The sequence below is a fragment of the Drosophila kikkawai genome, chromosome 3L, assembly GCF_030179895.1.
Source record: "Drosophila kikkawai strain 14028-0561.14 chromosome 3L, DkikHiC1v2, whole genome shotgun sequence".
Lineage (NCBI taxonomy): Eukaryota > Metazoa > Arthropoda > Insecta > Diptera > Drosophilidae > Drosophila > Drosophila kikkawai.
Window position 1 is genome coordinate 28,436,967 of NC_091730.1, and position 9,981 is coordinate 28,446,947.

The 9,981-nt window shown below is 51.5% G+C and overlaps 1 protein-coding gene across 1 annotated transcript; it reads left to right on the forward strand.

The window, feature by feature from the left end:
• Positions 1-1,927: 1,927 nt before the first annotated feature.
• Positions 1,928-2,428, forward strand: LOC121502778 (uncharacterized). Its single transcript, XM_041776492.1, has 2 exons — positions 1,928-2,000; positions 2,058-2,428. Exons 1-2 carry the CDS (start codon positions 1,928-1,930, stop codon positions 2,426-2,428), a joined length of 444 nt encoding a protein of 147 aa, XP_041632426.1.
• Positions 2,429-9,981: the final 7,553 nt, after the last annotated feature.

Consider the following 9,981-nt stretch of genomic DNA (forward strand, 5'->3'; position numbering starts at 1 on the left):
ACGTGACAGGAGGTGTACCCCAGGGCTCTGTTCTTGGGCCAATACTGTGGAATGTCATGTATGACGGCATCCTGAGACTTCCGCTACCTGATGGCTGCGCCGTAGTAGGGTTCGCCGACGATATAGCGCTGGTCACGGTGGAGAAGCACCTGTCCGATGTCTCCGTTAAATGCAGCCTCGCGATCGACATGATGATGTCATGGCTGAAAGACAACGGTCTCTCGCTCACCGAACATAAAACGGAAGCAGTGCTCATAAGCAGCAGAAAGACCGTTGAGAAGGTCAACTTCCGGGTAGGCTCGACAAACGTCGAGTCCCAGCCCTGCGATTAAGTACCTTGGGGTCATGATCGACCATAGGTTGAACTTCAAGAGCCACCTGGAGTACGCAGCGGCCAAGGCATCCAAGGCCACAGCTGCTATCTCGAGGATGATGGCCAACACTCGTGGCTCCAAGCAGCATAGCAGACATCTAATAGCTACAGTGGTGACCTCGACCATCCTGTATGCCGCGCCGATTTGGGCGGAAGCCATGAGGACTGCCAGCTACAGCCGGCAGTGTAAGTCTGTCTATAGACGTTGTGCATTGCGCATCTCGAGCTGCTTCTGCACGGTGTCAGAAGAAGCTGCATTGGTGGTGTCGGGAGCAATCCCAATAGACCTACTGGCGGATGAGCGCAGGACTGGTAACTCGGGTAGCAGAAACCAGAGAAGCAGCACCATGGCTCGGTGGCAGGACAGATGGAACAACGCGAGCACAGGACGATGGACCTACAGGCTCATTCCCGATCTGGCTCCCTGGTTGCAGAGAAGACATGGTCAGTTGGACTTCTATACCACGCAGTTCATCACAGGACATGGCTGCTTCAAGGCTTACCTGCACAGGTTTAAGCATGAGGATGACCCATACTGCGACTATTGTGGCAGCGATTTCACTGAGGACGCGGAGCATGCCTTTTTCGTATGCCCCCTATTCTCGGCGGAGCGAGCGGCGCTGGAAGCAGCCATGAACCGCCGCCTAACACCCGACAACTTAGTCGGTTGCATGTTGGAGACCCCCTCCAAATGGAATGCGGCTGCCGAAATGGCAGCAACCGTGATGCGAGAGCTGAGGCGCCGGGAGCAGACCCGTCGCACTGAAGGCGACCGATGAGCGGCAACAGGACCGCCAACCGCCCCCGTGAAGTATAGCTTCGCGGCAGTCCCGCGGGTGCGGACTCTTCCACTCTATCCATCCACTTTAATATATGTACTTAACCCTATATTCTTTTCATAAAAAAAAAAAAACACAGCTTGATCAACATTGAGGCCTGGAATGAACGGAAGTACGGGCAGGTGGATTTCTACCTGACCCAGGTGCTAAGCGGGCATGGCTGCTTCCGTAGCTACCTCAAGAGGTTCGGCCATGAAAACGAGGATGGCTGTCCGGAGTGCGGATCTGGCGTACTGGAAGGGGCGCGACACGTCGTCTTCGAGTGCCGCCGATTCGCCGAGGCGGCAGTAGGAGCGGAGATCGGTGTGGTGCCGCTAATGTTGGAGTGCCCATGGACATGGGAAGCGACGGCGGAATTCGCGGCGAAAGTGATGAAATCACTTGGGCTGCTGAAGAGGGGCAGGAACGAGCGGATGAGCTAAGCGGCCTGCCACTGTGCGAAGCAATGCTTTGCGGCCGTACCGCACAGTGAGGCCAAGGTCCCGCCCGCGACAGAGGAGGAGTTAACATCTATCGTAACTATAGTATATTTGTTATTTTTAGTTGTACATAATAAATTGAATACAAAAAAAAAACACACACACACACCTACAGACTGTGTGCCATCAGGATCGCGTGCTCGTTCCGGACGATCTCCGAAGACGAGGCACTGGTCGTCGCAGGGCAAGTCCCACTGGCGGAGCTCATCAGGGAGAGGAAGGAGATTTTCGTAGCCATGCAGGACAGGAAGGCATTGCCGTCTAGACCAGAGCTTAAGGCTGCCGCCAGAAGGAGGAGCATGGAAAACTGTCAGTCTCAATGGGAATCCTCTTCTAAAGGCCGATGAACGCACCGACTCATCCCAGACATAGCGCGATGGCAAGAGAGGACGCATGGGCAGGTCAACTTCTACCTGAGCCAGGTGCTAAGCGGCCACGGATGCTTTCGCCAGTATCTAAAGCGCTTCGGACACGAGACGGAGGATTGGTGCCCGGAGTGCGGATCTGACATTGTGGAAGACGCGGAACACGTGCTCTTTGAGTGCCGGAGGTTTGGCTTTCAGAGGCAGGAGCTAGAGGAGGTAGCAGGATCTTCGATCAGCGCCGAATCCTTGGTACCGAGGATGCTCGAAGACCAGAGAGTGTGGGAAGCGGCAAACTCATTTCGAGAGAACAATTTTTGTAATTCAAAGTGCGGGGAAACATTTTGCGATTCCAAGGGACAGACAATCGAGTGACCAGAACCCGAGACCAACAGGCTTTTGACCCAAAGTGCCAAGTGAGACTTTCCGCAGACCACCAGCGAGAATATCACGTGCACAGAGAAATTGAAACATTAACCTGACCTAACCTGTTAACCCCCTGAACACTGAGAGAAAAACGACTGAAATAAAAATGAAAACCAAAACGATGCAAATGAGTTAAATAAAAGAAATATTTTCTGAAAACTTATGAACACCCGCCATGATTCTTTTAATTTCTTTTGATTTCTCTGCCGAGACACTGGGAGAAATTGGTGATCCGAACTTTATGAAAAACGTTGCTAGTTAGGAAAAGCATTCGACCATCATCGAGTGCAGACGTGCTTACGGACGACCGCTACGCGGGGTTTATTCTTGAAGTGTTTTTTCATGGTGAAAAAGTAAATTCGGAACTCTAAACTACGTACTGTCAGCTAGGCCAAGCCCTACAGTGCGTATGACATACGGACATTAGTGCGTGAGACGTGTTTTTAAGCTGCAAAGTTCATTTATATGGTGCCACGCGAAACGAGCTCAAAATAATGAGCGGCGATAAAAAGAATGAGGGTAGAACCTCTGTAAACCAAAGAAACGGTTGCTTCACCTATTTCTCAACTCGTGATATCGAAGCAGAAAAAACGTCTACCAAGCCCAACCCGGCTCTACTGACCGCCGACGGCACGAGAGCGCGCTCTTGCTCACCCGCCCTACTCATGCCAGCTCCTACATCTTGGAGCTCCCAATGCCAAACCCCACCACCACCGGCTTCGATGGAAGACGCACCAACAACAAGCAGAGTTGCAATTTCTGCAAACGCAGCAAAAGCAACAGCAACCAACCAACGACCAATATTGCGAAATCGGTGCCAACGGACGCAGCGCCAAATTCAATGGTAACAAAAACCGTGAACTCCGATAAGCAACAAGCGATTCCGGCCATACAGACTGGCATGGATCGCTACATCCAAATTAAGCGTAAGCTTAGCCCACATAACACGGTTGGTAACAAGCCTAAGATCAACCGTGTCACCAAAAGCTACGACCCAAACAACACCAACAAATTTTCTCCGCTAGCAGCTGATGAGAATAACCAAGCAGAGCCGAAGAGCAGGAGACCCAAAAACAGCCAAAGCCCCCACCCATTTATAATAGGGAGAAAAGCTCAAACGCCCTGGTCAACAAAATTGTTGCGCTGGTCGGGGACGGAAACTTTCATGTTGTTCCGCTTATTAAAAGAAACATTTGCGAAACAAAAATTCAAACCAAAACAGAAGAACACTTTCGGGCTGTGTCAAAATACCTGGAAGATTCCAAAAAAATTTTTACACATACCAACTGAAAAGCATCAATGGACTGCAAGTCGTGTTAAAAGGAATTGAACCAGACGTCGCCCCCTCTGAGATAGTGGAAGCCCTGAAAGGCAAGGGTTTCCTTGCCAAGAACGTCAGCAACATTATAAAAAAAAACAAAAAGCCGCAACCACTATTCAAAGTCGAACTGGAGCCAGAAAGTAAAACCCTGAAGAAGAATGAAGTTCACCCGATCTACAAGTTGCAGTTCCTATTGCATCGAAGAATCACCGTGGAAGAACCACACAAACGCAACGGTCCTGTGCAATGCACAAATTGCCAGGAGTGTGGACATACAAGGACATACTGCACCCTTCGGTCAGTCTGCGTAGTCTGTGGAGACTTCCACAATTCCGCACACTGCCCTGCGAACAAAGAAGACCCAAAAAAGGAAAAATGCGGAAACTGTGGAGGAAATCACACAGCTAACTACAGAGGCTGCGTGGTCTACAAGGAGCTGAAGAGTCGCATGCGACGAGCAACTGCTACACGCCAACAAAATACACAAAATGTGTATTATAATTCAAAAACTACTCCAGATGTATTCTTTGCCAAAGCAACCAGATCCTCTTTTGGTCCGCTAAATGCCCCCACGGGCAACTCCTACGCTGAAGCTCTACGAACAGGTATGCAAAATCCTCCCCCCTCAAACTCGGTAAACCCTCACCAGGCCCCAGGGCAGTCACAAAACAACCTGGAATCCATGATGGTGACCATGCAACAAAGTATGATGGAACTCATGTCATTTATGAAAACGACCATGCAAACGCTCGTCCAGAATCAGAATATGGTGATACAGCTGCTCGTAGCACAACAGTCAAAATAATCAATGTCTAATCTACGTATATCCACGTGGAATGCCAACGGCGTCTCACGGCATAAACTTGAACTAACACAATTCCTAAATGAAAACCACATCGACGCCATGCTACTGGTTGAAACGCACCTCACAAGCAGATACAACTTCCATATAAGAGGTTATACCTTCCACCGCATAGATCAGCCAGATGGTAAAGCCCACGGCGGGACCGGCATCCTTATCAGAGAACGCATCAAACACCATTTCCACCAAAGGTTTGCTACAAATTACTTGCAAGCTACGTCCATTAAAGTGCAGTCAGGAAACGGCAACCTTTGCATTGCTGCTGTCTACTGCCCACCTCGCTTTACAATCTCTGAAGGCCAATTCATGGACTTTTACAACTCTCTTGGAGATCGTTTCATAGCTGCAGGTGATTACAACGCCAAGCACACGCATTGGGGATCGCGCCTCGTGACTCCCAAGGGAAGACAACTGTATAACGCTCTCCTCCCGCTCCCCTGGTAGCCCAACCTATTGGCCAGCAGACCCCAGAAAGATACCTGATCTAATTGACTTTGCGGTGACAAAAAACATCCCACGCAATATAATAAACGCCAAGGCCCTTCCGGACCTTTCTTCAGATCACTCGCCGCTGTTGATAACCCTCCTTCAAAGCCCAGAAACTACGGATCGCCCTCACAGGCTGACGTCGCACAGAACCAATTGGATGAAATACAAAAAGTATGTGAGTTCCCACATTGAGCTAGCCCCCCAGCTCAATACTGAAGCAGACATCGGCTCCTCCACCTCCGCTCTGGAAGAGGTACTTTTGACTGCAGCCAGGATCTCAACACCACAACAGAAGGATGTGCAAAAAAGAGGCGTCTGCGACGGGCGTGGCAAAACAATAGATCGCCATGCTCAAAGCAACGTCTAAATGAAGCCACACGCAAACTAAGCCGGGCCCTGAAGCAAGATACCGAAAATGCACAATTAAGATATATTGAGAAACTCTCGCCAACCAGCACAAAGCATCCCTTATGGAGAGCTCACCCAATCTTAAGCTCTCCGACTGAAACCATTACCCCGATTAGAAAATCATCTGGTTATTGGGCCCGCAGCGACAAAGACAGAGCCGAAACTTTTGGCTCACATCTCCAGGGCGTTTTCCAGCCGAATCCTGCTGCACATTCATTTGAATTACCATTTGAACTACCGCAAAACCAAACTGAAACGGAATCTACTCCAGCATCATTTCGTCCGAACGAGATCACGAAGGTCATCAGGGAACTGAAGCCGAAAAAGGCTCCCGGCGATGACCTAATAACTCAAAAAATGATAATTGAACTTCCGAATTGTGCTATTGAGGTCATCTGTAAAATCTTCAATGGGATCATAAGTCTCGGCCATTACCCAACTAAATGGAAAAAATCTATAATTATAATGATACCGAAGCCCGGAAAAGACCACACGATTCCATCATCTTACCGACCAATAAGTCTACTATCATGCTTGTCCAAGTTATTTGAAAAATGCCTACTAAAGCGCATAATTCCTTATCTGGGAGCTCACAACATCATCCCAGCTCATCAATTTGGCTTCAGAGAAAAGCATGGAACTATAGAGCAAGTTAACAGAATAACATCAGAAATTCGCACAGCCTTCGAACATCGAGAATATTGTAGCGCGATATTTCTCGATGTTTCTCAAGCATTCGACCGCGTCTGGCTCAACGGCCTCATGCACAAAATAAAAACACTTTTGCCGGTATACACACACAAATTACTTGAGTCGTATCCCTACAACAAACAACAACAAACATGCCCCCCGCTCTACCTGAACAGCACACTGATCCCCGAAGTCAACGTGGTAACGTACCTGGGAGCCCACCTGGACAATCGCCTAACATGGCGAAGACATATTGAATGCAAGAAACTTCATCTAAAACTAAAAGCCAGCAGCCTCCACTGGCTCATAAACTCCCGATCGCCCCTGTGTCTGGACTACAAGGTCCTGCTCTACAACTCCACACTGAAGCCAATATGGACGTATGGCTCCCAGCTCTGGGGGAACGCGTGCAGTACCAATCTAGACATCATACAGCGCGCCCAATCAAAAATCCTGAGAATTATCGCTGGGGCACCATGGTATATTCGCAACAAACACATCCACAGGGATCTCGGCATTCCTGATACACGCGTTTGTTTACTCACAGTGATTGGACGTGTTTTTCCGAGCTCCAAAAGAAAAGTAGTGTAGACGGTTCGGAGGGCACTAAGAAAGGAGTTTTTACTGAGTGTTGAGACAACTGGGAGAGGTACGTACCAAAATCGGCCCCGGCTGGCTATCCGGGCTCCCTGAATCTTGGCACTTGGAACCGCCACAGGAACTCGAGGGCAAAGGGGGGGGGGGGACTCTCTCCTGTCCAACAAGTGGATTATTTCCCGCAAACTCTCTCACGGCTTGGAATAGTTTCCACACGCCAATTTTTCCCTCGCGTTTTTCCTTCACGGCGCAACACACGATCAGCTGATCGTAGTGTTGTGTAGCGAGCTTTCGCGTAGTGTTGGAAAACGCGTAGTATTGGAAAACGCGAGTAGACAAGTTCCCGCCACAGCCAAAATTTTAATTTAAATCTAAACGGCTTAGGAATTGTCACTCACATCCGCAGTTGGCTCTAGTGGGGCTAAGAGCACAAGGCCAAGGAACTCGCCATTTTCCAACCCCTCCGCTGCGGCGGCGCCAATTAAAAAGGGGCTCTGGGGACCGAGAAGGAGCGGTATAACTCCCATCAGGCATCCGCAAGGGGAAATTCCCGCGCACCGAGGGACCCCACCAAGAGCAGATGCGATGAGCAAGGAGAAGCTGCCAGCAGGCCGGGATGACGAGACCCAGGCACTGGCGGTAGCGAGAGCAGAGGAGGAGCTGCTGCGTAACTTTCAGCGTGTAAAGCAGAAGGTACAACTCTCGCCTCCAACGACCACGACCGAGACGCACCCGATGTGAGCACCACCGGATGTGCATGGCCCGGTGTTCGTATTTGGCGATAAGGAAGAGGAGTCGGCCACCCCAAAAAGAAACCGCGATGCTGTGAGCCCAGACGGAAAATCCGACGGAGCCAAAAAGCAGAAGGTCGAAGCTAGCGCACAAGCCCTGGTTGAGAAGCTTGGAACGATGCTGGATGACATGATCGCGAAGTTCACGGACACCAATAGCAACAACAAAAAGGTAGTCCGTCACGTCACGCAGAGCACAATAGACTCGATGCTGGCTATGAAAAAGCTACAGCTCGAAATTGCAGAAGCGATTCCCGACGCCCACCCCGAGCGGACCACCCTATGCGCAAGCCAGCAGACAACCCCGACGCTGACTGGCACGAAGCATGCAGATGCACCCGCAGGCAGGCCAGGAAAGCCAGCTTGGCAACTTGTTAAGGCCAAGCCCAAGCCAAAGATCCCTCAGACCAGAGCTGAGACCAGCGAGCGGGAGGAAGATCGCCCACCACGCATTCCGATGCCAAGGAAACAGCGCTCTGACGCTATTCTAATCAAATGCAACGAAGGATCCTACGCAGACATGCTGAAGATCGTAAAAACCGAGCCCTCCCTACAGGGACTCAAGAATAGCGTGCAAGGTGTGCGAAGGACAGCTAATGGCGGGCTCCTGCTTAGGATGCAAAAGCCCCTCGATCCAGCTACGCAACAGCTACAAGCTGCCATAAAGACAGCCATCTTCGGCAAAGCGGAAGTGACTGTCATGCATGAAACAGTCCAGGTGGAGATTCGCGACCTGGACGACATGACCAGCGGAGAGGAGGTCCCCATGGCGCTTTTCGCTGGCGAAGAATGCGACATCCCAGGCGACGCTGCACCCAGGATGCGGAAAGCATTCGGCGGGACTCAGATCGCTACGGTCAACCTTAGACCTGAGCATGCGCGGAGGCTGCTGGAGAAGGGCAAAATCCGGATCGGTCGGGTCGTCTGCCGCATTAGGCAGAAGACAGAACCGATGCGCTGCTTTAAGTGCATGGGCTTTGGACATAATGCTGTGAGATGCCGAGCCCCGGAAGCAACAGCCAAGACCACGCAAGACTCCTGCTTCAAATGCGGAGGCGCTGGCCATAAGCACAAAACATGCCAAGACTAGGTGCATTTTATGCACCCGAGCGGGTAAGACCGCGAGGGACGCGGAGTACGCGACTCTGAGCAGGTCCTGCCCAGAGTACCAGAAGGCCACCAAACACATGCAGAATGGTTAAGTTTCTCCAACTTAACCTCAACCACTGCAGAGCAGCCCAGGACCTCCTGTCCCAAACGGCTACGGAGCTGAAAACGGACATCGCTATACTAAGCGAACCGTGTAGGGCAAAACCTGACGGTGTGTGGCAGCAGAGCACCGACGGCGGGGCAGCCATCTGGAGCTGCGGGCAGCCTGCGGGCCATATGACGCAGAGAGCGTCGAGACCTGGCTACACCAGGGCCAAGATCCATGAGGTGACCGTGTACAGCTGTTACCTTGCTCCGAGCATGCACATAGACGCCTTCCGAGATGTGGTTCAGGAGATCGCCCAGGACGCTCGTGGAAGGTCGCCTGTATTAATCGCTGGGGACTTCAATGCATGGTCCACCGCTTGGGGGAGCTCGAGGACAACGCAAAGGGGAACCATCCTCCTGGATGCCCTGGCCACTTTGAATGTTTGCCTCCTCAATGACGGTAACAGGTGCACCTACAGCAAGGCAGGCAGAGAGTCAGTCATCGACCTGACCTTTGCCAGCCCGGAACTCACCCGGAACAGCCAATGGGAAGTCACGGACCTGCTAACATACAGCGACCATGCCGCGATAACCTTCAAGACGATGCACAGCCAGCAGCGACTTCCTGACCGGCAAACTGCGTATAGGGTACACACCCTAAACGTAGAAGTGCTTCTAGCCAGCATGGATTGCAACGCCATCATTGGGGATGCAAATAGCTGTGCGGATGGGTTATCTGCCAGGATCAAGGCTGCCTGCGATGCGGCAATGGAGAGCTCCAACAGGGGATGTGGCAGGCGACCAGTCCCGTGGTGGAACCAGGAGATAGCCACAGCCCGAAGCGAGTGCCTCTCAGCAAGGCGGAGATGCCAGCGAAACAGAGGACGCCCTCTGCAAGGGATGTACGAGTCCATCTACAGGGAGAGGAAGAAAGCCCTCAAAGTGGCCATCAGGGCGAGCAAAAACAGGTGCTTCCAGGACCTCTGCGACGCGGCAGACCAGGAGCCGTTCGGGTCGGCCTACAAGATGGTAATGGGAAAGCTAATCAGACAGCCGACACCAACCTCCCATGAGCAATTGGGAGCAATAGTTACCACGCTGTTCCCAGCCCAGCCGCCCCTAGTGCTTCCCAACGTGACCGTGGGGG

Excerpts from the sequence above, each read along its gene's own strand:
- LOC121502778 (XM_041776492.1), top strand. The coding sequence starts at position 1,928 with ATGCAGGACAGGAAGGCATTGCCGTCTAGACCAGAGCTTAAGGCTGCC. Across the intron at positions 2,001-2,057 it reads AAGGAGGAGCATGGAAAACT|ACATAGCGCGATGGCAAGAG; the intron begins GTCAGTCTCAAT and ends GACTCATCCCAG.